This window comes from Camelina sativa, chromosome 3, assembly GCF_000633955.1.
Source record: "Camelina sativa cultivar DH55 chromosome 3, Cs, whole genome shotgun sequence".
Lineage (NCBI taxonomy): Eukaryota > Viridiplantae > Streptophyta > Magnoliopsida > Brassicales > Brassicaceae > Camelina > Camelina sativa.
The window spans coordinates 8575483-8600477 of NC_025687.1; the positions used below are offsets into that span (position 1 = coordinate 8575483).

General features: G+C 36.8%; 3 protein-coding genes and 1 pseudogene across 6 annotated transcripts in view; 3 read left to right on the plus strand and 1 right to left on the minus strand.

Moving 5' to 3' along the window:
- LOC104776007 lies at window positions 5123-9524 on the plus strand (annotated as a pseudogene).
- LOC104776008 lies at window positions 9495-15445 on the minus strand. Its single transcript, XM_010499996.2, has 12 exons — window positions 15006-15445; window positions 14400-14624; window positions 14120-14314; window positions 13677-14035; window positions 13318-13543; window positions 11468-13164; window positions 11027-11248; window positions 10802-10936; window positions 10288-10522; window positions 10139-10198; window positions 9815-9886; window positions 9495-9734 (listed from the first exon to the last, which is right to left on the minus strand). Exons 1-12 carry the CDS (start codon window positions 15306-15308, stop codon window positions 9633-9635), a joined length of 3831 nt encoding a protein of 1276 aa, XP_010498298.1. The 5' UTR covers window positions 15309-15445; the 3' UTR covers window positions 9495-9632.
- On the plus strand, window positions 20737-23663 carry LOC104776010 (probable transporter MCH1). Of its 2 annotated transcripts, none has more exons than XM_010499997.1 (2): window positions 20737-21274; window positions 22226-23663. In XM_010499997.1, exons 1-2 carry the CDS (start codon window positions 20801-20803, stop codon window positions 23330-23332), a joined length of 1581 nt encoding a protein of 526 aa, XP_010498299.1. In that variant the 5' UTR covers window positions 20737-20800; the 3' UTR covers window positions 23333-23663. The 2 variants fall into 2 exon arrangements, with proteins under 2 accessions (XP_010498299.1, XP_019099076.1); XM_019243531.1 differs by lacking the exon at window positions 20737-21274 and adding an exon at window positions 21985-22014.
- Window positions 24012-24995, plus strand: part of LOC104776011 (DDT domain-containing protein DDR4-like) — a 5665-nt gene continuing 4681 nt past the window's right edge. For all 3 annotated transcript variants that reach the window (XM_019243532.1, XM_019243533.1, XM_010499998.2), the window contains exon 1: window positions 24012-24907. In XM_019243532.1, coding sequence (XP_019099077.1) covers window positions 24399-24907 — 509 coding nt within the window. In that variant the 5' untranslated portion in view covers window positions 24012-24398. The remainder of the gene's footprint in view (window positions 24908-24995) is intronic.

Consider the following 24995-nt stretch of genomic DNA (forward strand, 5'->3'; position numbering starts at 1 on the left):
AAATCTTGCATTTCAATGGCACAAGAAAAACACGATAAATAATTATGGGGTAATCTGTTTGATAGTTCTTAAGTTAATAGTGACCATATATAGATATTACATATCCTGTGTTGTGATGATGAAATCTATTAAAATGCAAACGGTAACCGACAACAATAATTTTTAGAAAATTCAAAATTTGGATTTACTACAAAATCAGAAAATCCAAAGCTTTGATTTGCCTCATTTAACCGAGCATTTTATTTTAAATTGTGATAGTTTCACATATAGAATTAATAGTTTTAAGAAAATAAAGTAAGTTTCATAATTTTCCAAACATGAAACAATTTAACAATGAGGTATTATTACCGCATTAGCCGTTTGGTGTGATTCGTCGCAATAATGAATGAAGGGATAATACTGAAGTTCGAGGAGAGAGTTTTTTTTTTTTGTGAAGTTGTTGAACAGCGTGATGGATACGGTGAGACTCTGAGATTGTAAGTAAAACAATAATAAGTGCGATGTTGATCTCAAACTAATTTTTTATTCCTTTCTTGCTTCTCTAGGAGAAATGATTTTGTTGGTCCAACAAAAATAATGATAGAGAGAGACAAGTTATATATTTTGGGATTTTCGAATTCTAAAGCAAGTTTTTTTTTTATACTTGTTTGAATTTGGAAATACCAATGATTAAACTGTACAATAATACCTTTCGAATTTATTAGATTTAGTCTAACAAAAAAAAGTTTCTATGTTACTTTTAAGTTTAAGATTGTCTTTAACAGAAAAAAAAAAACCTTAACGATAAAATTTACATGTAGTGTGGTTTCAACAACATATATATACATTAGTACATAGCTCCGTTATGTTCAATCGAGTAGAAGTAAGAACTGCATTATTTCGAAGTCGTGTTTTTTTTTTTTTCTGTTTTCTATGTGTAGAAAAAAATAGATATATCCCTGTGTAATTATAAGAGAATATTATCAGATGTGCCATATACAGCGACAAACATTATCACTAATACTATTTTCTGTTTGTTTTCCATACGACTATTATCAAATAACTATTATACTCTTTATTTTTTTTGATTCAATATTATTAATTGTTTTTTTTCTCAAACATAAAAGAACAAAGCTCTCTCTCTTCATAACTCTCGATTTTTTTTCTTTCCATCGATTTTCATCTTTTTCTTCTTCAATATTAAACTGCCATCTGAATCTTTCACTTTTTTGAGTTCTCTTACAGTCAATTCTACTACGGTTGAATCCTCCGACTGATCCGCCTTTGTCCGTCGTGGCCGGCGAAACATCTGAGACAAGTTCTGAAATTCTCTATCTCCGTAGTAGACAAAACCGCTAGGTCCAGTTCCAAAGTTCTTATACTCGACAATATACAAGCAAAATCGTAGGTCTGCAGATCGCCAGATCTGGTGGACCAGATCTAGCCGGCCAGGTTTTTGTCCATCCCTATTATGTATTGCGTTCTCTTGAGTGGACTTTATCTGTTTGGTCATGTGTTTTATGTCTATTGATAACAATAAAACTTGTCCACACTACATGTCTGCAGATCCCGTGTCTGGTGAACCAGATCTATCTGACCATGTTTTTGTCTACCAATATTAAATTTGTCCACACAGCAGGATTCGGTGTCCGGTGGACCAGATCCAGTCTACCAGGTTTTTGTCCACCACTATCATGTCCTTTGTTCTCTTGAGTTTGAGTGTTGGACCTTATCCGTTTGGTCATGCGTTTTGTGTCCATTGCTAACAAAAAACGTGTCCACATTGTAGGTTTGCAAATCCAGTGGACCACATTCATCAGCCAAGGTTTTTGTCCACCACTATTATGTCATTTGTCTCTTGAGTCCATCACACTATTATGTCCTTCCTGGTGGACCACTTTTTTTGTTTAGAACATTAAGTCCATCACACTAACATGTATGTTGTCTATCTCACGTCTAAAGACGTTCATATTGACATTGGTGAACTCTCGGAAGACAACAATGTTACTACACATTGAATGTATGCCTTTATGTACCAGTTTTATCTTTGTTTTGTCCACTAGATTTTCATTTATGACCACTTACTTTTTTTGTCTATCCAACCATGTTGTCTGTTAAGTTCTTGATAGACCAATTTTTATTCTAAAATCTTAAGTCCATCGAACTCACATGTGTTTTGTCCATCGCGCAAGTCCGAAGACGTTCAACCTAACATTGGTGAACTCTCGGAGGACAACAGTGATACAGAGAAGGCATGTCTCTGTTGGTGGACCATAGTAGGCTTACTTTTGTCTTTCCAAACCATCTTGTCTATTAACTTCTAGATGGACCAATTTATTTTTAAAAAATATTAAGTCCATCAAACTAACATGTTTGTTGTCTATCTCGCAGACTTAAAATTGATGAATTTTCCGAAGACAACCATATTACTGACCTGGAGAACTCCACCAATTTCAATCTCTTTTATATCTAGATGTGTATAAACAATGATAATTAAAAAAGAAACAGTCACATCATCACTATTTTTGTTAATCTCAAAATGATTGCCCAAAAATTAATGATTTTTTTTTAATTTTCTTTTTTTCATGATTTTAAAAGGTATTATAGTATTTTGATCATATGCCATAAAAACAGTAAATATCATAATTAAGAGAAAGAATGAAAATGGTATTTCTCCTAACTTTAATTCTGAAAATGGTACTTCTAATAAAATTACCTTTAAATCTAGATTCTAGATAGGAAGAAATTGCCGACAACAAAAAAAAAAAAAAAAAAACATAGGAAGAAATTAGGTGTGTAGACTTCGTCAATTATGAGCAATAGTTATTGTGTTGTAGAAAATATAAAAACAGCTAACGAAAAATCGAAAAAGATAAGTAAAATAACAAAAAGATTCCAATAACGGAAGTCAACAACTAGAAACAATAAAAATCAACGAAAATTGTATGTTCTTTTTGGCTTAGAAAGTAGAAACCACAAGTCTTGTTATCCTGACTTCGCTACAAGTTCAATTGTCAAATGTCATACTCGTTTTCTTTATCTTGGATTTACATTACCTTGGGATACCATTCAATACATATAATACCTAATTAGTATATATGTGTGTGTAGTTTCGACAAGATACCTAATTAGTATCATTCCAATATACTGTATAACATTTTCTTAAAAAGGATTAGAGCTATATTACCGTGATCAAAATTTAGATTTAAATTTCACAGAAAGGAAATTTGTGAGTTCATACATAACAACTAAGAGCTTAAGTGCTTTTGTTATAACTTAATAAGGAACACGTGGTGGATTAAGTATGCATATACATTGAAATATATTAAAGCAAAGCCACACTGTTTTCATATTATTATGGATTTCTTATGTGATTTTTTTCTGTGTCAATGATTCGATCATATTAATATTTGGTAGGTCAGAAAAAATCGGTTTCAATTAATTGCCCAACTAGACCTTTCAACCTCCTATCTATCTGTGAACCTACTAAAAAAACACCAACGTCGAGAACCCAACATATTATTCATGCTATTTTCTCCAAAACCTTATCGTGTTTAATGTTTATGGTCATTAAAGTTTCATTATACTACAACAATTTCTCGAAAATTCGATATTTTAACTCGTTAATTAATCTTCGGAAGAAGGAAGAAATGCTTTTATCGTCGGCAACTTTAAAGCTGGCATATCTTAAAGATTTAAAACAGGAAAAGTAACGAAAATATATATTGGGATAAAATGTATATTTTTTTTCTGTTGAAGAGAATGATTATGTTTGGGCATTGAGATGATGGCGGGTTCAACTATAATGCATGTGATTGCATGTGTAATTTATGTTGTTACTCAGTGGAGTTAGCATCTTCATCCCATATATATATATATATATATATATATATTTTAAATAGAGTAATTCTATTTTGGAGTTAGGTTTTTACTCCAATTTTACTTCATTATAGAGTAAACAATAGAGATCTTTAAATTGTAGTCTATAATGAAAATAAAAGTTTTCAAATATAAAAAGAAAATGGAAATCTCTATTTTAGAGATAAAAATGAAGATGAGTTAGAGCAAAATTAACTTCAAACTTTATTATAAAAATGAAAATAGAAATGATTTGGAGATAATCTTTAACTTTTTTTTGTTTTGGACAAAAGGAGATCATCTTAACTTAGTTCACTTTTTGCATACAACTTGTTTACCGCCCCAAAAATATGGTTCTACATGTATATTATAGTTGTTATACAGAAACTTCAATTATACCACAAATTGTTATAGTCAAATTTTTTTTTAGTCGTTGTTTATGCTGCAACGGTCTTTTCAATTTACCTTTTTCTTTACTGGGAAAATAACTTCATAATTTATGCAGTTTTCTTAATTACAGGTTTAAGTGGGCTTTTTAGTTTGTAACATAACGGGCTTATAATAAACCTCTAACGAGGTTGAAGAGCCGATATGGATATGGAGACTTTTGCAGAATAGGAATATAGGATAGATTATTAGCATATACAATGTCACAATTGCTAATATATATCTCTATATAATTTTTTAAAATTTTAATAGTTATTTCTTATTTATTTTTTCAACTTCCCCACCAAGTCTCTCTCCCAAATCTTAATAGTCAAATTTAGAGCTGAAAACGAAAATTTTTCTGACCGCTAAAGTAACAGACTAACAGGGTACTCACGGGCAAGACATGAAAAAGCAACGCCACGTGGAAAAAAACGAAGACATACGAAACTTGAGGAGGGCAAGGCTTCTACGTTGCAAATAAGAAATAGCCAAAGGGGGAAGAGGTAAAAGATTGTAATTACAAAAAGTAGCTCAACTTCTCCAGCTTCTTTTAGCTAAACCCATAAATTCTTCTGTAACTCTCATAATTATATAATATTGTTTAAAAGTAACAAATTTGACACTAATATCTTCGAACTACAAAATTTTCACTGAATCGCTGTATTTGGTTAACTGTGAAAAGGGTTATAAAAAAACTTATAAAAGAATTGAGGGGAATTCTTTTAGAAAATAAAAGTATAGTGTGCTATTTGAAAACAAATAGAAGAATAGGGGTATAGTTGAAACTTTAGGTATCAGAAATGAAGTAAAAAAAAAATATAAAAAGAGAGCAAAAAAAAAAGTTGAGACCTTTAGAATTTGGCAGCAGCCTCCGTGTGGTGTGACCAATATGCTTGGAGAGTAGAAGAAAAGGCTTCTTCTCTCAATTTCGACGGCAACGTGAGCAAGAAGACGAACTCGTTGGCGCCTCTATTTAGTTTCAATTTCCACCTGACGAAATTCTGAAAACCATAAACCTAAAAACAAGTCAACGTCACCGCTTGTTCAGGTGACTTTTGTATTCTATTGATCTCGCTTACTTATGATTCAATTGGTTCAAAAAATCTCAGCTTCGACGGGATCTCTACTTAAAGATTTCTGGGTTTCGTTTGTTTTTGAGATTTCTCTCCGATGGGTTTTTCTGTTTTTGTTATGTTTTCTGGGTTTAACGCGTTTGCTTGAGATTTTAGCTCAACTTTGAGAAATTATAAAGCTTTTTAACGTTAGTGGGATTCTAATGTGAATCATATGTCGAAAAGAGAGTCTTTTGGTGATGTAATTTGGGCATTTGGTTAGAATTGGATGTTCTCTAACTGGGGGATGCAGGGGAAGTATAGAGTTTTCTGTAATTTTTTCTCGGGAAGTTACTCATTTCGAAGTGTTATATGGTTCATTTGTGAGTATACAAAAAGTTGGAGAATTTTAAGTTGTTGGGAAGAAGCTAGTTGTTGTAGTAATGTACAAAGTTTGGAGAAGAGCTAAATTGGGTATGTTTCTAATGCGTTCTTCTTACAATTCATGGATTGGTTGTATGCTTGGAAACCGTCTTTTATGCAGTAATAATTGATGATCATGTCCTGTGAGTTTATCTGAATCTGTGGTTTTCATTTGTTTTTGTTTTAACTGCAGAGAAATGATACGCGCAAAGCACATTAGTAACCTTTCGAGTACAGCAAGATCCTTTTTTCTTAATGGATCGAGACCAGTAGCTGATGGGAATTCGTGTGCATACACGGACGATGAAACTTGTGTCTCGAGACGTCAGCAACTTAGGAACGATGCTGCACTGACTGAAAAACGACCACCCGGTATTCTCCCTAAGCCTTCAGTAGTGGGATGTATATTACCAGGAGGAGAGGTAACAAAACCGGTGGTTCCAAAGAAGGTTGATGATTTTGGTCGGCCATCTCTGTTGCCTCAGCATGTTTCTTCTTCCCCTGCTTTGCCTCTTAAATCACATTCCGTTAGTTATGCATCAACCATCGTTGGAAAGGAGGAAGGTAAAGCTTCTTCAGAACCTATTGGCGATCAGATTTTCAAGGCTGGTGTTGTTGCGGTAAACTTTTTGTCAGATTTAGCGAATTGCAAGATTCCTTCCACTGATGGAGGAGGTGAAGTATTTGGTTTCTCGAAAAGCTGTATGGTTGATCCAACTCGGCCTCTTTCAAGTGTTAAGTCGTCGAATGTGAAAGCTATAAGAAGAGAGCACTTTGCCAAAGTTTACCCTAGATCAGCTGCTAAAGAGTCATCAGTGGGTAAAATTAGAAATTCTAGTAGCAACGTCCGAGGGGCTAAGGAAGCTGAAAGAACTGGATTTGTTAAAGGATTCAAACAAGTTTCAAATTCTGGGGTAGGGAAGTCGTTACCCACAACAAATAACACATATGGCAAAAGAACAAGCGTGTTGCAGAGACCCAATATTGATTCAAACAGGTTTGTTCCAAATGGTTTCAGTAATACTTCAATGGAAATAGTGAAAGTGCCTCCAGGAACTGCTCTGACATCAAGGCAGGATTGTAGCTCCGGATACATAGTGGAAAATGTTTCCAGTGTTTTGAGAAGATTCAGGTGGGGCCCTGCTGCTGAAGAGGCCCTTCAAAATCTCGATTTGAGGATAGATGCATACCAAGCAAACCAAGTTCTTAAGCAGATGAATGACTACGGAAATGCTCTTGGTTTCTTCTACTGGTTAAAAAGGCAACCTGGGTTTAAGCATGATGGGCATACTTATACCACTATGGTAGGTAATCTTGGTCGTGCTAAGCAATTTGGTGCTATAAACAAGCTCCTCGATGAGATGGTCAGAGATGGATGTCAGCCAAACACAGTTACTTATAACCGACTTATCCACAGTTATGGCCGCGCCAATTACCTAAACGAAGCTATGAATGTGTTCAATCAAATGCAAGAGGCTGGATGCAAACCTGACCGGGTAACTTACTGTACGCTGATAGACATTCATGCTAAAGCTGGATTTCTCGACATTGCCATGGATTTGTACCAGAGAATGCAAGCAGGAGGTCTTTCTCCTGATACTTTCACTTACAGTGTCATAATCAATTGTCTTGGAAAAGCTGGACATTTACCCGCTGCACACAGGCTCTTTTGTGAGATGGTTGATCAGGGTTGTACCCCTAACTTGGTCACATATAACATCATGATAGACTTGCATGCCAAAGCGAGAAACTATCAGAGCGCGTTGAAACTTTACCGTGACATGCAAAATGCTGGATTTGAGCCTGACAAAGTGACTTATAGCATTGTGATGGAGGTGCTTGGACACTGTGGATATCTCGAGGAAGCAGAGGCTGTTTTCACCGAGATGCAGCAGAAGAACTGGATTCCGGATGAGCCAGTTTATGGTCTTTTGGTGGATTTGTGGGGAAAAGCTGGTAATGTGGAAAAGGCATGGCAATGGTATCAGGCAATGCTTCATGCTGGTCTGCTACCTAATGTTCCTACATGCAATTCCCTTCTTAGTACTTTCCTTAGGGTTAACAAGATAGCTGAAGCTTATGAGTTATTACAAAACATGCTGGGGCTTGGTCTACGCCCATCTTTGCAGACATACACGTTACTCTTGAGTTCTTGCACAGATGGTCGGTCAAAACTCGACATGGGTTTCTGTGGCCAGCTGATGGCAAACACGGGTCATCCGGCACACATGTTTCTCCTCAAAATGCCAGCTGCAGGTCCGGATGGCCAAAACGTGCGCAACCATGCGAACAACTTCCTGAATCTGATGCACAGCGAGGACAGAGAGAGCAAGCGAGGACTTGTGGACGCGGTGGTTGACTTTCTACACAAGTCCGGGCAAAAAGAAGAGGCGGGATCTGTTTGGGAAGTTGCTGCACAAAAGAATGTGTTTCCTGATGCATTAAGGNTCTTTTGTGAGATGGTTGATCAGGGTTGTACCCCTAACTTGGTCACATACAACATCATGATAGACTTGCATGCCAAAGCGAGAAACTATCAGAGCGCGTTGAAACTTTACCGTGACATGCAAAATGCTGGATTTGAGCCTGACAAAGTGACTTATAGCATTGTGATGGAGGTGCTTGGACACTGTGGATATCTCGAGGAAGCAGAGGCTGTTTTCACCGAGATGCAGCAGAAGAACTGGATTCCGGATGAGCCAGTTTATGGTCTTTTGGTGGATTTGTGGGGAAAAGCTGGTAATGTGGAAAAGGCATGGCAATGGTATCAGGCAATGCTTCATGCTGGTCTGCTACCTAATGTTCCTACATGCAATTCCCTTCTTAGTACTTTCCTTAGGGTTAACAAGATAGCTGAAGCTTATGAGTTATTACAAAACATGCTGGGGCTTGGTCTACGCCCATCTTTGCAGACATACACGTTACTCTTGAGTTCTTGCACAGATGGTCGGTCAAAACTCGACATGGGTTTCTGTGGCCAGCTGATGGCAAACACGGGTCATCCGGCACACATGTTTCTCCTCAAAATGCCAGCTGCAGGTCCGGATGGCCAAAATGTGCGCAACCATGCGAACAACTTCCTGAATCTGATGCACAGCGAGGACAGAGAGAGCAAGCGAGGACTTGTGGACGCGGTGGTTGACTTTCTACACAAGTCCGGGCAAAAAGAAGAGGCGGGATCTGTTTGGGAAGTTGCTGCACAAAAGAATGTGTTTCCTGATGCATTAAGGGAGAAAAGCTGCAGCTACTGGCTTATCAATCTCCATGTAATGTCAGAGGGAACTGCAGTCACTGCACTGTCTAGGACGCTTGCTTGGTTCCGTAAGCAGATGTTAGTCTCTGGAACTTGCCCTTCCCGGATTGATATAGTAACTGGTTGGGGAAGACGTAGTAGAGTCACCGGTACCTCGATGGTGAGACAAGCAGTTGAAGAGCTCCTCAACATCTTTGGTTCACCGTTTTTCACGGAGAGTGGAAACTCAGGTTGTTTCGTTGGGTGTGGAGAGTCTCTCAACAAATGGCTGCTTCAGTCTCATGTTGAGAGGATGCATTTGCTGTGAGTTTTTGTATCACATTTAGGCTTTTTATTTTTTTATTTTCTTTTGGTCGATTGCATCTTATGAATTGTTTAGTTTGTAAGTCATAAGTTAAGGTTAGAGGCTTAGAGCTAGACATGGAGTTTCTCTCCATTCTTTTGTCCTCTGCTATTCAGTTGTATCTTCCTCGCAATAATCTGAGATGACTTGGAATCAATTGCGGTAAACATTCATCTAGATTTAATAATATGTCGAATATTTTTTCCATACAAAATCAAATTCTTTCGAAAAGAAGAGAAAATTGTTATAGACTTGTAGATGTACAAGAGAAGAAGAAGGAAAATTGGATAAGGGACTAGAAAAGTCTTGTGTTGTAGGAGGCACAAGAAGAGCACTTGTGATAGAGCCAATGGTAATGAGCATTTCCTTTTCTCCCACAATCATTACACAGTATTACCTGCACCCAATCATCCATATACTTAAGTTAAAAATGGAACTGATATTTTGCATATGTATGAGTGTGAGAGAGAGATGAACCTGAGTTTGGTTTAAGTATTCATCTGGCATCTTTTGTTCTGCGAGCAGTGCGTCTAACATTCTAAAGTAAACCTGTGAGTAATAATTCATTGATTAGTGGGCATCACCTTAATAATGCTTGAGCATTGTCATTCGTCACTATAAATGGCCAGATAAGAACTAAGAGCACACTATGGTGTCACTTTTCTTGTTCGTGGAGAAACACTATCTTTTGAGTTTTCTTTCTTTTTCTTTTCAGGAGCATTTTGATGCCATTTGCTATCTTTTGTGCGACTATGTTTAGTAATTGTTCAACGAGAGAAACAGAATTTTGGTGTATCTAACCTGCATATCCCCTAGTGATTTGCTGCAGATAGGGCATGTGTAATGCGAACATGTGTACTCCTACAACCAGAAACAACACACTTTCCTAAGTAATATGTTTCAGGTTTTTAATAATTGCCATATAACATATTGACAGATGAGTTAAGGACCTGAAAGCAGGTCGAATGCATCACGTGACCGCATGGAAGAGCCTTTACGGGAGAATTTGAGGTAAATATGTATTCATGGCAAATCGGACAGTTATCTTCTAAGCACTTTTCTCTGCATACATGTTCTACTAAGGTTCGAGACATACAAGCATTGCATTTCATGCAATGGAAGTAGTCAATGCTTAGTCCTTTTCCTAGCCTGCAGAGATTGCAGTAGGGACAATGATAGATTTCCCTGCAAAGTAAACCTTTAATTCGTCAGAAACTATTAACCATGTTATCAAGTCTATCAGAAACAAATTGCATTTAGATATGATTTCTACTAAGGTTGGGACCTTTTGGAACCATAGAAGACTTTAGCAAGAAAGAGTTAACTGTCATTTATCAACACTAGTCATCCAGATTCAGCATTTCATATTCGAAGCTATATATCTACAACATCCACATCCTATATAAAATTATCACAATGCAATTTTAACTTACACTGCACCAAATTAAGCAGTAGAAGCTTTACCTATCATCGTCAAACAGCTTGCAGATTTTGCAGTAATATTTTCCCATTGACGAATTACATGAAATATTTGAGCAACTCGCACCTACTGGCTGAATTATCAGGCACTTCATGCACATCATCTTTGTAATTTGTTTCCTGCACACAAGTATATTGAACAAAATTAGAGACAAATGAAGGTGCAGCAAGATTAATGATGTTTGGTACATGGAATTAGAAGCAACATACCTATCCAATAAGTGATCAACCTCTTCATCATGGCATCGTATACAGGTGAAGAGCTGGTTGCAACAAGGAGCAAGAAGCTTGCAATTCCTTTTGTAGTGTTTGCAGCCAAAGATCATTTTGTGAGAATCTCGATAAGATGGATGCTGACCAGGAACTGCGTCCATATTGCTTGCGAGAATGGATGGTTCAAGATTATATATCCGTTGTGTGGCAATCCAACGACTGAAAAATTACAGAACCTAGTGTAAGTCACGACAAATAACATAGAAAATGGGTTATTTAAGAATGATTCTTGCATAATTTACTCAACGAAGAGTAATTATAGGGAGTTTTTTTTCTTCTTTTTCTAAACACATACTCATACATATGTCTACTTTGGACATACTATAAGATGACAAAAATATTTTCTCTTACAAAAAAAGTTGGGATTGCAAAGCTTACCTCATTAACAAGTTCTGGATGATATATGATTTCTTCTGAGGATCCAAGGAAGAGTCACGAGATATTCTTCTAATTGTAGCCTCCACATCCTCTTGACTCATTGATAATAGGCACTCATATTTACTGTCTTGACCAGAAGATTTCTGAGACATTTGGAAAGCTTGAGCAGAGTTTCTCAACTCACAGTTGCTTTCAGTTTGTTCTCTGTACTTCGTTTGGTCAGCACCTAAACGCACCTTTTTACTTTCTGAGATTTCCCTATGATTCTTCTCTTTGTTGCCAAATTCTACCTTGTTGATGGGAGCAACCTTTCCAAGTGGCTTATTCATGATACCCTTTGAATCTGTCTCTACAAATTCCAGAGGTTTGCTGCAAATGCTCCCTCTGTCCTTATCAGCTGCTCCTTCAAACAGATAGTTCCAGACAACTTCTAGTGGATCTGAATCCTCAGATGGGTTCTTATTTGTTACCCCTGTTTCTTCCCCTGTAACATTACAACTGTACCATTCCGTTAGCCATTCACCAAACATAGTCTTCCTTGTTGCTTGACGCCACAAAGACATCACAGCATGTTGTTCATCAGGGATCAAAGATTCCATTAACCATGGAATTATATCTTGCAATATTTCTCCACTTATTCTTCCAAGCATGCATGCTATGATCTTTTCTTGTTCTTCAATAGTGAAGCAGCTTCTGAATAAACACCAAAGCTCAGTTTCTTCACGGTGAAGATGCTCAGACAATAGCTTATGAATGGACTTGCATATATCCTGGAGGCTCATACACAACTTCTCATACTTGACATTCCCACGTTCCAGTACAACCATGTTCAATTCTGCCATCTCATTCAAAAGGAATGATACTTTATTGAGGTGTTCAACTTCCAGTTCGTGGTCAATACTGTATGACTGACTAATGTTTTGTAGTTTACCCTTGGCCTCCAAGGCTGGAAATGCAATCTCATCCTCTGCATCTGAATGTATCTGATACAAGAACTTTATAAGATGAAACCGCTGATGAAACTCTCCAAGGAAGCTACAGTCTGTTGCCAGTCGAGCTGAGCCACATACAAGATAGTCTAGATCCTTCTTCATTGCCTTGTGAAATAAGAAAATCAGATCGATAGGTTTCAAGTCCATCATAGTTAACTGCTCGCCAATATTCTTGTCGCCAAAAATGTCAGGAAGATGTTGAAGAGGCCTGAGCTTTCCTTGGATAAGTATTTGCTGATTCATCGCACTCGAGTAAGGTGTCTCATTCATGTAACCAACTGGTGGATCCATTGGTTGGAAACAGGTTGAAGACTTATTTTTAAGCAAATCAGGATCGGATCCTTTGCATAGTTGGTGCTGTGATTTCTGGCCGAAAGATCCATAAGCTTCTTCATTGTGTTCCTCTTCAGAAGAACATCTCGGTTTGAACATAAAGGACAACTCATTCCAGAAACTCTCAACTGGTGTTTTGCCTGAATAACCGAAGCGAAACCATTGCAACAAGAGCTGCGCAAAAGGTTTATTGGGAAAAGAATCTTCAGAACTTAAGAAGTGAATGATTGACTGACATTCATCTTCTGGCAACTGAGAAGAAAACCACATTATGACACACTTCAGCAAACCAAGAGGCAGGACATGTAGGCTTCTGTATAGGAGCTGCCTCTGCATTTCAATGTTGCAGTTCTTGCTGATGATGGGAAATACCTGGACAACAATGAGTGAATACTTTGGATGTCATATGGAAACAAACAAAGCAATTAGAAGCTAAAGATAAACATTTTAAAGAGACTATCAATTTCTACTAGTTTCAATAATAGCCAAAGTATCAAAGCTTGATAAGAATATGAAACTGTTTACCTCTGTTTCCTCTAAAGAGAACTGCTTAGCTACTGTCAATATAAGGAATTCCAGTTTCTCCTGAAGCGTTATCACAAAATTTTCACTCCCTTTTCTAGTTTCAAGGTCTAGAGACTTCTTGAAGTTTTCCACATGGCCATCAATGGTGAATTTCTTTGAAGTGGAAGAGTGTTGCTGATCCACCATATCTTCAAACACTGGGTAAAAGAACTTCTTAAATGCATTGCTGCAATGAAGTATGTCACCAGTTTCTCAGAGAAAAGAGCAGAAAAAAAAGAAGGAAACAGAACAAGTCCAAGAAACTACACACCATGTCAAAAAGAAAAAGAAAAAATCAAGTTCCCCAAATTTATTATTACCCATAAAAGATAAGGACATCAGCAAGGAAGTTTAGCCGAACCACTAGCACATTGAGATCCAACGAAAGGCTTGGAAATGTCAAGTGGTTTAATCCTTTTTGAATGTCTACCAAATCTCTTTTAATTGCATTATGCCAAAGCTGAACACCATGAATCAGAGTGTGTCCTGTATCTGTATCTGGACTAGAAAAGGACATTTTACTCCACTGCCAAAAACGTTGAAACATCCCACTTGATGAACTTGTCTGAGCTAAGTTATTCATATTTTCAGACACTTCTACAGATTGCACTCCTTTCATGATCTTTGTAAGACCCACCAAAGAAGATTGACTATCATCAGTGAGCCAAGAGTTTATAACCTTCAGAAATAGTTCAATATTGTTACAATTGCAGAAAAATGAATATACCAGAAACAGAACCACATCTCAGTATAGAATATATACCAGTTGCAAGGAGACCTCCTTTGGGACAATTTCTTTCATGCAGTTCTCAACTTCAGATTTCTCCTTGGGAGAGAGTAAAGACGTCATCCATGGGAAAACTTCTTCCAGAACCATCACCGGAACACTACAAATGAATTGCCATACTAGTGATGCCTGTTCTTCAAAGGAGAAGTTCTCAATCAACAAAGGAAACACCTGCGCATTACCAAGTATATGTACTGGTCAGGCAGAGAGGCACCACAATATGATATAGGTAACAGAGAAAGCTATTACGGTATACCTGACGCTCTTCTTTAAGCATATGTTGGCATATGGATGATTGGATGGTGCCAATGCATAATACAACTTCACGAAGCACATCGGAAGTAGTAGTGTTCCCTCTATCCTCTTCAAGAACAATTAGCCAGTGAAAAATAGAAGTGAAAAGATCATCTGTGGCATCATGTTCAAGCGAGTAATTAAAAACAATGTTCTTCACACGTGTGTCTAGCGCTGAAAAGATAACCTGCCAGAGTAAACACACATTACATAACTGTGATGAAATCGGAACCATTCAAGTCTTTGATTATGTAAAAACTCTGTTCACTCACTCGTTGACTTTTTTTTAGCTGTAAGATGGTNGGTTTTTTTTTTTTTTTTTTTTTTGCTAATAATTCTGACTGTAAAAGACAAAACAAGAATCTAGTAAAACCACTATTCCATAAAACAGCAAAGATAATATGACATGATGATAGCTTCGTGTGTCCTAATATGAATCATTACTATATTTTTGCTAAATTTCTCAAAAGATGAACTGTTTAATTTTATTATTCCCTAGAGCATCCAATATTTTACTAAAACGATTAGAACAAATAAATTGTGATTTTAGGCTAAGACTAGATCTAACCTCATCTTCAGCTGCGGAGTGATACTTATAAACAAGCTTTAGAAACTCAAACTTAGAGCGGAGCTCCACCGCCAGATCAGAACCGGAACGGACCGTACCACCGGCCAGACACTGGAGCTCCGCTAGCTGCGCACGGAAAGCCTTGTGGAAATAAACAAACAAAAGAATGGGAGCATCGGACAAGCGAGCATTAATAATCACCGCCGAAGCGGATGAAGAAGAAGTCGACGCAATATCCGGCGGTATATCAACCTCCCGCCGGTATTTTTCCGGCGGAAGTGGAAGAGGATCTCCGACTCCCATACACCATGAACAGGTCGAGAGAAAAAAAAAAGAAGGAGAAAAGAAGAAGGAAACGCGTTGACGAGAAGAGAATGTAATTTAAAGGGTCGATCATCATCGTCGTCGTCCTCGTCAAGCTCTCTCTCTTGCTGTGTAGATTGAAGATTTGTTAATTAATATTTTTTAAGGGGTTTTAGAGGTTTTTATTATATTACAAAGTGATGATGATGATGGAGACGTTCTAATACGTAACAACCAAGAAGGCTTTTATCATACATTGGCGGGACTATTTATTTTTCTTGTCCCATGTGATCCGCCATTTTCTCTTTATTGTCCTCTACTCTTATTATTTTATTCATTTTGTAGTTTTTATCTGCGACATAAACATTAATTTTATTTGCCGACAAAAAATTAAGTATTATTTTAATTGTTTATAATATATTTTTAACAATTGTAAATTAATTAAAAAATATACTTCCTCGTTTTAAAATATTCCTCCGTTTCAAAATGTAACATATTTTAGAGATTTTTTTTGTTTCGTAATATATGATGTTTTCAAGTTTCTATGCAACTTTTAGATTAGTTTAGTATTTTATATTATGCAATATTGTTTCTGATTGGTTAAACTTGTTAAAAGTAAATACTTTTTAATCTGCGTGCTTTAATTAAAACATTCTATATTTTGAAACCAAAGAAGTATCAATTTGTCAAACATAATAGTTTCTGTCTTTAAGAGGTAACACATTTCACACAAATTAATAAAAGTTTGAATTATACATGTTTATCTCTATTTAATAAGTGGTTAATGATCTAAATTTAATAAAAATAATTTTGTGTTTAGGGATAAAAGAGAAAATTTAGCATTAAATTTTAAAACACTCTTTGGAAATGTAAAATGATATTTGTTGTGAAAAAAAAAATGACACTCTATGTGTATGTGTAACAGAGTGAGTATGTTATATAACTTGTGTACTTACTAATTATCTTATTCCATATACTATGGGACATTAAATTTATTATTTGTGAATTTATTTTTGATACTCTTTAGGTTTTATCGGTTTCATTATGAATGTTGTTCAAGATTTTTCACACATCTATTAAAGAAGATAATTCAATTTTTCTATTTTATCTCTATTAATATATTTTTATATAGTTTTTTTCATTGATCAATGTTAATGTAATAAAAATAAAACTGAAATTTATTAACTAAAAAATATATTACAAACGACATTATTTATTAAAAAAAAAACGAAACTGATATGAAAGAGAGAGAGAGAGTATATATTTTCAAATTTGAATCGGAAGTATCAAATTCATTTGGTCAAACATCATATGTTATATTTTTCTTTTAATGTTATTTATCTACCACCATCAGTTATTCAGTTATATACAACACATAGTCACATTCAAACATGAACTTGAAAATTAAATGATTTTGAGTTTATTTTAAATCAACACTTAAATAAATAATTAACGTGACCAAAAAATATAAGTATTGTCATTAACTGACGTCATTGGCTGAGTCAGCATCTTTGGTTACTCCGTTAGTTAAAGACAGTTGATTAAATAAATCTTCCCCTTTTAATGATATTAAGAGTAATGAGGAGAAGTTAGGAAGACTGCTACGAACTGAAAACTCTTTCAAAGTTTTCCGTAGAATGCTAAACTCTAGTGGTCTTCATGATTTAAAAGTGATGGGGGAAAAATTCACTTGGTGTGGTAATAGATTCTCCTATTCAATCAGATCAAAAATTGATAGAACAGTAGCTACAACCGATTGGCAAGATTACTTTTCATCAGCATATGTGCAACTGCTGGACTGGATCGGTTATGATCACCGACCACTATTAATCCACCCAGATGATAAGATAAGGAAAGGATGTCCACTTTTCAGATACGACAACAGATGGCGCTTTAATAAGGAGATCAAGCAAGAAATTAATAAAACTTGGAATTCTGACTATTATTTTCTTCCAGGTTATCAATTCCATGAAGCTCTTAAGAGATGTCGTTCATGCCTTTCAAGATGGAAAACGAAGAACAGTAACAACTCGATGAAGAAAATTCAGGATCTCAAGCTTCAATTACAGAAACAATATAATTCTACCCCTCTTGATTTAAATCAAATCAGTCAGTTAAAGTTAGCTTTAGCACACGAATACAAGATGGAGGAGGAATTTTGGAGAACGAAAAGTAGGATCCAATGGTTACAAGCAGGAGACCGTAATACGCATTTCTTTCATGCCAAAACAAAGCAAAGAACATGTTATAACAGAATCACTACAATTATTGATGCACAAGGCAAAGTATGGGCCTCTGAGGAAGGTATCAGTAAAACGATCATAGAATATTTTGAGTCTCTGTTTGTTTCGAGTAAGAATATGAGCCATATTGAATCTGTTGTGTGGAATATCAAACCTCGAGTATCTACTGAAATGAATAGAGATCTCATTAAACCAATTACAGAGGAGGAGCTCTTGTAGGCTGTTAATAGTATGGCAAGGGAGAAAGCGCAAGGACCAGATGGTTTCAATCCAGGATTCTATCAAGATCATTGGTCCACAATTCGAAAAAGTGTGTATAATTTTGCTAAAACATTTTTTGATGAATGCAGTTTAGATCCGGAAATAAATAAGACATACATCTGTTTGATACCGAAAGTGGGACAGCCTAATGGGGTTAAAGATTATAGGCCAATCAGTCTTGCTAATGTAGCTTACAAAGTTTTGTCAAAAGTACTGGCAGAGAGACTAAAACCTTGGTTAAATACTATCATATCTGCAAACCAATATGCTTTTATCCCAGGGAGAATGATTACATATAATATTCTCATAGCCCATGAGCTACTTCATTCTCTTAATACAGAAAAGCTTGTTCAACCTTATATTGCTCTAAAATTGGATATCAGTAAAGCGTTTGATAAGGTTGAATGGTATTTTATTGAAGCAGTCATGAAGCAGATGGGTTTCTATGAGGTATGGTGTAGGTGGATCATGAAGTGTATCACCACAGTTTCTTATTCTATACTCATCAATGGCAAACCTGTTGGAAAAATTCAGCCCCACCGAGGTATTCGCCAAGGTGACCCTATATCTCCATATCTCTACCTGCTATGTACAGAAGCTTTGTCTTCTTTGATTCAGGAAAACATTCGATCAAAAAGACTCCATGGCTTTAAGGCAAGCATAAATGGACCTGCAGTCTCGCATTTGTTGTTTGCGGATGACTCATTGCTTTTTTGCAAAGTAACTACGGAGGAATGTGCAGTCATGCTCCATATTCTGCAACAATATGAGAAAGCTTCAGGTCAGAGTGTCAATTTTCAAAAATCTGCCATTACTTTTGGTAAATGTTTGGATCCAGATAAAAGACAGGAAATTAGTAGTATACTGAGAATCCAAAAAACTCAAGGTTTTGGCATATATCTAAGATTGCCTGAATTTATTGGGAGAAACAAAGCTAATGCATTCTCTTACCTTGCACAGAGAGTAGAACAAAAAATGACAAACTGGTACTCAAAGCTTCTCTCACCTGCAGGGAAAGAGGTGCTTCTTAAAGCGGTTGTAACGGCGATCCCCTCTTACAGTATCTCTTGTTTCCTCCTACCTAACAAAATCATAAATCAAATCACTTGTGCTATGAGACAGTTTTGGTGGTCAAGTTCTATGGAAAGACACAAGATCCCGTGGATAGCATAGAGCAAGATCACCGAACCAAAAAATTTAGGAGGACTTGCGATCAGAAACCTGAAAGCCTTCAATTTGGTTCTTTTAGCAATACAGGGCTGGAGGATCCTTCAACGACAATCTTCACTTATAGCCAGAGTCTTCAAAGCTAAATACTTTCCAAAGACTGATCTGTTAAAATCCACAGTCAGGCCAAATTCAAGTTACGCTTGGAAAAGCATCTCAAAAGGTATTGAACTACTCTCTCAGGGAGTTAAATATATAGTGGGTAATGGTGAACAAATTAATGTTTGGCATGATCAGTGGCTTCCATTAGATCCTCCGCGACCAGCTAGGGGCCCAGAATTGCATATCTACACAAATTTAAAAGTTAGTGATTTGTTATCTCAGGGTAGATGGAATGAAGACATACTGCACAACATCAATGATCCTCAAGATATCCCATATATTACAAAAATTCGGCCATCTATAACAGGAGCAAGTGATGTAAATACTCAGTTAAGTCCGGATATCACCTTCAATGTAAGCTTTCTCACAAAAATTCTTCGAACAGTAATAATGCTGCTCATTCTAACGAGCTTTTTGCTAAACTATGGTCCTATATACTGCCTCCGAAGCTAAAACATTTTTGGTGGAAAGTTCTTCATAATGCTTTGCCAATTACAGCAAATCTGAAGAAGAAAAGGGTATTGAAAAATGATACATGCGAGAGATGCGGTGAAGATTCAGAAACTCTTAACCATCTCATTTTCCATTGTAGAATCAGTAAAGAGATCTGGAATCTTGCCATAAATCAGACGCTTTCTCCAGGTTATCTCTTTTCTTCAAACTCAGTAGAACAAAATTTTGAAATGCTGATGCGGCTTAATAACAATCATAGAAAGGATGCAAGTTTTGTCCCTTTCATTGGTTGGCGTATCTTGAAAATGAGGAATGATCGTCTCTTTGCTGGCAAAAAATGGTCCATTCCGGATACTATTAATAAGGCTATAATCGATTTTCAGTAATGGAAACAAAGCTCAACTTCCAATGATCCAGAGCTGCAAAATTTCAAAGGAATGCAATGTAGGAGTCATCAGTCCATACTACAAGTAACTTCCGGTAGCTCCATCATACAACAAATGAAAGATCATTGTTGCTTTGTTGATGGATCATGGAACTCTCCAGTTGATAGTGCTGGAATTGGTTGGATCTTATATAATAAAAATGCACAGATTATTCTTCGAGGTATGGCATCCATTACTCCTACTAATTCTCCCATCGAAGCGGAAGCTGAAGCTTTAAGAATGACGGTTCTTCATATTAGCAGATTAGGATACAGTAATGTTACATTTTGTGGTGATGCATAAATATTGTACAAGAAGTTGAAACAAATCTATACTGGTCAGCAGTAAATATTGAGAAAATTGCCCAATCCTATAAGGATATTGCTTTTGTTAAAATTCCTTGAAATCTAAATGTTGTAGCTGACAATCTAGCTAGCTAGGAGTGCTAGAATATAAAAATTAAAGTTTGCAATATTATGGAACTATGTAATCTAAATGTATGTCAATACATAGTCTCGTTGGCGACAAAAAAAAAAAAAAATCTTCCCCGTTCCGTCTTGCTTCTCTACACGTGCCGTCATGTGGCTGTAGCGTGCCTTAACTGTCTCTGTCATGCCCACTAAAATGGGCCTACTTAATAATAATTGCCAAAGGCCCAATAATGGATTTTAAAACAAAATAAAATCTCAGCTTCGTGATCGTGTGCATGTCGTTTGCGCCAAGAGCCTGAAAAGTTAAAAAAAACTTTTATAAAAAATCTTTATATATTCTCCGGTGGAAGATGTCGACGGAGATATTGAGAACGAAATGGATGGCGATGACGGCGAGTATATGGATCCAGTGCACCTTAGGAGGTTCCTACACCTTCGGAATCTACTCCTCGATCTTAAAGTCAACTCAATCTTACGACCAGTCAACCCTTGATACAGTCTCTGTTTTCAAAGACATTGGGGGTAACGTCGGAGTTTTATCAGGACTTGTATACACCGCAGCCACCTTCAATCCCCGTCATCGTGAAGTCCGAGGAAGAGGAGGACCGTGGGTGGTGATTTTGATCGGAGCGGTTTTGAACGTCACCGGTTATTTCTTAATATGGGCTTCTGTTACCGGTTTGATTAAGCGGCCTCCGGTTCCGGTTATGTGTCTTTTTATGTTCATAGCTGCTCAGTCTTTGACGTTTATTAACACGGCCAATGTTGTGAGCTCTTTAGAGAACTTCGCTGATTATGGTGGCACTGCCGTTGGTATCATGAAGGTATAAAAAGGCTCAACCTTTCATGAAATTTTCATGTCTCTCGTTACTGTTGGTATAAAGTCTACTCTAGTTCTTTAGTTCCTGAAGATTGATATATGTGTTCACTATGATCCTCATTAATTTAGTTGTATATATTGAACATCACAAAACAGGGGAGATATATAGTTCGGTAAAAATTGGAAAGCTTATGCCTTGCGCTCGTACTTTGTAGGGTTTTGTTGGTCTAAGTGGAGCAATGTTAATTCAGTTGTATGAAACAATATGCCCTGGAGATCCAAAGACTTTCATTCTTCTACTTGCGATAGTACCTTCACTTCTCTCTGTCTTGGTGATGCCTCTAGTCAGGATATATGAGACAAGCACGGTCGATGAGAAGAAGCATTTAGATGGTTTATCAACTTTGTCACTTATCATAGCAGCTTATCTTATGATCGTTATTATTCTGAAGAGCACTTTAAGTTTACCATCATGGGCCAATGTCGTCACGCTTTCAGTTCTACTCATTGTGCTTGCCTCGCCTCTACTAATCGCGATAAGCGCACACCGAGACAGTATTGAGAAGCCATTATCACCTGTTTATTCTCCTCTGGTAGACAATCTGGAAGCAACGACGATCTCTGAGGAGATCTTAGTGCTAAATGAAGACAATAGCTTGAATCTTTTTCAAGCTATGCGTAATGTAGACTTCTGGCTGTTGTTTCTCNGCTGATTATGGTGGCACTGCCGTTGGTATCATGAAGGTATAAAAAGGCTCAACCTTTCATGAAATTTTCATGTCTCTCGTTACTGTTGGTATAAAGTCTACTCTAGTTCTTTAGTTCCTGAAGATTGATATATGTGTTCACTATGATCCTCATTAATTTAGTTGTATATATTGAACATCACAAAACAGGGGAGATATATAGTTCGGTAAAAATTGGAAAGCTTATGCCTTGCGCTCGTACTTTGTAGGGTTTTGTTGGTCTAAGTGGAGCAATGTTAATTCAGTTGTATGAAACAATATGCCCTGGAGATCCAAAGACTTTCATTCTTCTACTTGCGATAGTACCTTCACTTCTCTCTGTCTTGGTGATGCCTCTAGTCAGGATATATGAGACAAGCACGGTCGATGAGAAGAAGCATTTAGATGGTTTATCAACTTTGTCACTTATCATAGCAGCTTATCTTATGATCGTTATTATTCTGAAGAGCACTTTAAGTTTACCATCATGGGCCAATGTCGTCACGCTTTCAGTTCTACTCATTGTGCTTGCCTCGCCTCTACTAATCGCGATAAGCGCACACCGAGACAGTATTGAGAAGCCATTATCACCTGTTTATTCTCCTCTGGTAGACAATCTGGAAGCAACGACGATCTCTGAGGAGATCTTAGTGCTAAATGAAGACAATAGCTTGAATCTTTTTCAAGCTATGCGTAATGTAGACTTCTGGCTGTTGTTTCTCGCAATGGTATGTGGAATGGGATCGGGGATTTCGACGATAAACAACATTAGACAAATAGGTGAGTCTCTTAGATACTCTAGCATCGAGATAAGCTCATTGTTGGCTTTATGGAGTATATGGAACTTTATTGGTCGGTTTGGAGGCGGTTATGTCTCGGATCTATTGCTACACAGTAAAGGATGGCCACGTCCGTTGCTAATGGCTACAACTCTTGGAACTATGACTATAGGTCACCTAATCATAGCCTCTGGTTTTCGAGGAAATCTTTACCCCGGTTCGATTATCATAGGCATTTGTTATGGCTCACAATGGTCGTTAATGCCAACAATAACGTCAGAACTATTCGGGGTCAAGCACATGGGCACAATCTACAACACCATTTCGATTGCTAGTCCTATGGGTTCATATATCTTCTCTGTAAGATTGATTGGGTATATCTATGATCATACTATTACGGGAGAAGGTAACACGTGTTACGGTCCTCATTGTTTCCGGTTGTCATTTGTGATCATTGCGTCGGTGGCTTTCCTTGGATTTATTGTCTCATGTGTGTTGGTTTTTCGCACAAAGACGCTATATCAACAGATCTTCGAGAAGAGGTTCCATCGTCGATAAGAGGTGTGACTTGTGAATATTATAGTGTATAGGTACATAATGTTACTCAGTCCCACTTGAGTTATGTATTTACATTTGTTATAAAAAAAAAAATTGTAAGTAAGCTACTTACTTTATATACGTTGCGTAAAAATACAAGCACATATATATATATATATATGTGTGAGGTTCTTTGTTTTCTTGGAGAAGTTTGTATTGTAAATTGTAAATAACATTAGTTATGTAAACTCGTTTCATATGTTTGTAATTTAGTTCTTGGAAAATAGTAATAGTTTGTGTGACATAAATGAAGTATTAATAATGTAAAGAACCAAAGTTAGATCTTTTTAAACTCATTGGACCGATTGAGAAGATCATAAATGATCAACCTTTGCTATTTAGAGATGCCTTTGCTTTAGATGGTAGTCCTGTTCTACTTTTACTGAGTTACTTCAATTGTCCATGTTATTCATAGTTATATTTCCCAAATCAAATAATTTTAATTTTTTTTTTTTTTGCAAATTATGATAACATTTTAAATAAAATAGAGAGTTATTTTTTAAAACAATAGTCATAATTATTTTTTACTCCTAATAGTCATAATAATTAAATTTGATAATTGTAAAAAGTGTTTTATTAAAGAAAAAGCCATAAATAAATAAGTGTCGAGAGAGCCCTAATTAATAAAAACTGTGAGCCCCCATCGTCCTCTCTCTCCCTATTTCTCCTCCCATCGTGTTTCACTCTCTCGCCTCTGATCAAATTCTCAGAAGAGAGAGACCCTATTTTGACATTTATTTTACCATCCATTCTCAATCTCTCTCTCTCTCTCTCTCTCTCTCTCTCTCTCTCTCTCTCTCTCTCTCTTTTTCTCACTTCCTTCCTTCGTCTCTCAACTCTCAAAACGACAGCGTTTTCAACAAACCCAGTCGACGCTTTTTTGGAGAGCTTCCTTCCCTTCTCCTAAAACGATTTCGATTTCCCCAACAATGCCAAAAGGGTTTTGATTCTCTCTCTCTCTCTCTCCCTAAAAATCTCAAATTTAACAAACCAAACAAAAAAAAAAACCCTAATTTCAATCTCTTCGATGGGTTCCTCTTCCGATATCGTCCCTGACGGATCTCCACACTCAACCCCCGAAGATGCAGCTCCGGTTACGGATACCACAATTCCAAAGGAGGAGCCTTCCACGCTTAGGAGAACGCGTCCTTCACGTGCCTGTACTGTTAGGGCACAGCAGCGTCTTCAAGAACTGCAAGCGGCGGAGAGAAAGCTCAAGCAGCCTAAGAAGGAGCATAAACGGGAGCAGCATCGACGGAGAGAAGAGGTGGTCGAGGAAGATGAGGATGCGGATGGCGATCAAGAAGATGATGATGATGAGGAGGACGGAGACGGTGAGAATCTTCAGCAGCAATGCGTCGCTGGAGGGAGTTCGAGTTCTGGTAAAATCGTTACTTCTCTTGTTCCTCCGCCCGAACCTTCGCAGATGCCGCGGTGGAATCTTCGTTCTATGTGGGAACTTGCTTCTGTGCTCAATTTTTTGCATGTGAGCTCTCTGTTTTTCTTTCAATTCTCTGATTATTTTCTTTCTTCAGCTGCCCAATGAGTAAACTCACCATTTCTCCTTTTTTTTTTTTTTTTTTTTTTTTTTTTTTTTTTTTTTTTTTTTTTTTTTTTTTTTTTT

Excerpts from the sequence above, each read along its gene's own strand:
- LOC104776010 (XM_010499997.1), top strand. The coding sequence starts at position 20,801 with ATGTCGACGGAGATATTGAGAACGAAATGGATGGCGATGACGGCGAGT. Across the intron at positions 21,275-22,225 it reads CTGCCGTTGGTATCATGAAG|GGTTTTGTTGGTCTAAGTGG; the intron begins GTATAAAAAGGC and ends CGTACTTTGTAG.
- LOC104776008 (XM_010499996.2), bottom strand. The coding sequence starts at position 15,308 with ATGGGAGTCGGAGATCCTCTTCCACTTCCGCCGGAAAAATACCGGCGG. Across the intron at positions 14,625-15,005 it reads ACTCCGCAGCTGAAGATGAG|GTTATCTTTTCAGCGCTAGA; the intron begins GTTAGATCTAGT and ends TTACTCTGGCAG. Across the intron at positions 10,937-11,026 it reads GTTGATCACTTATTGGATAG|GAAACAAATTACAAAGATGA; the intron begins GTATGTTGCTTC and ends ACTTGTGTGCAG.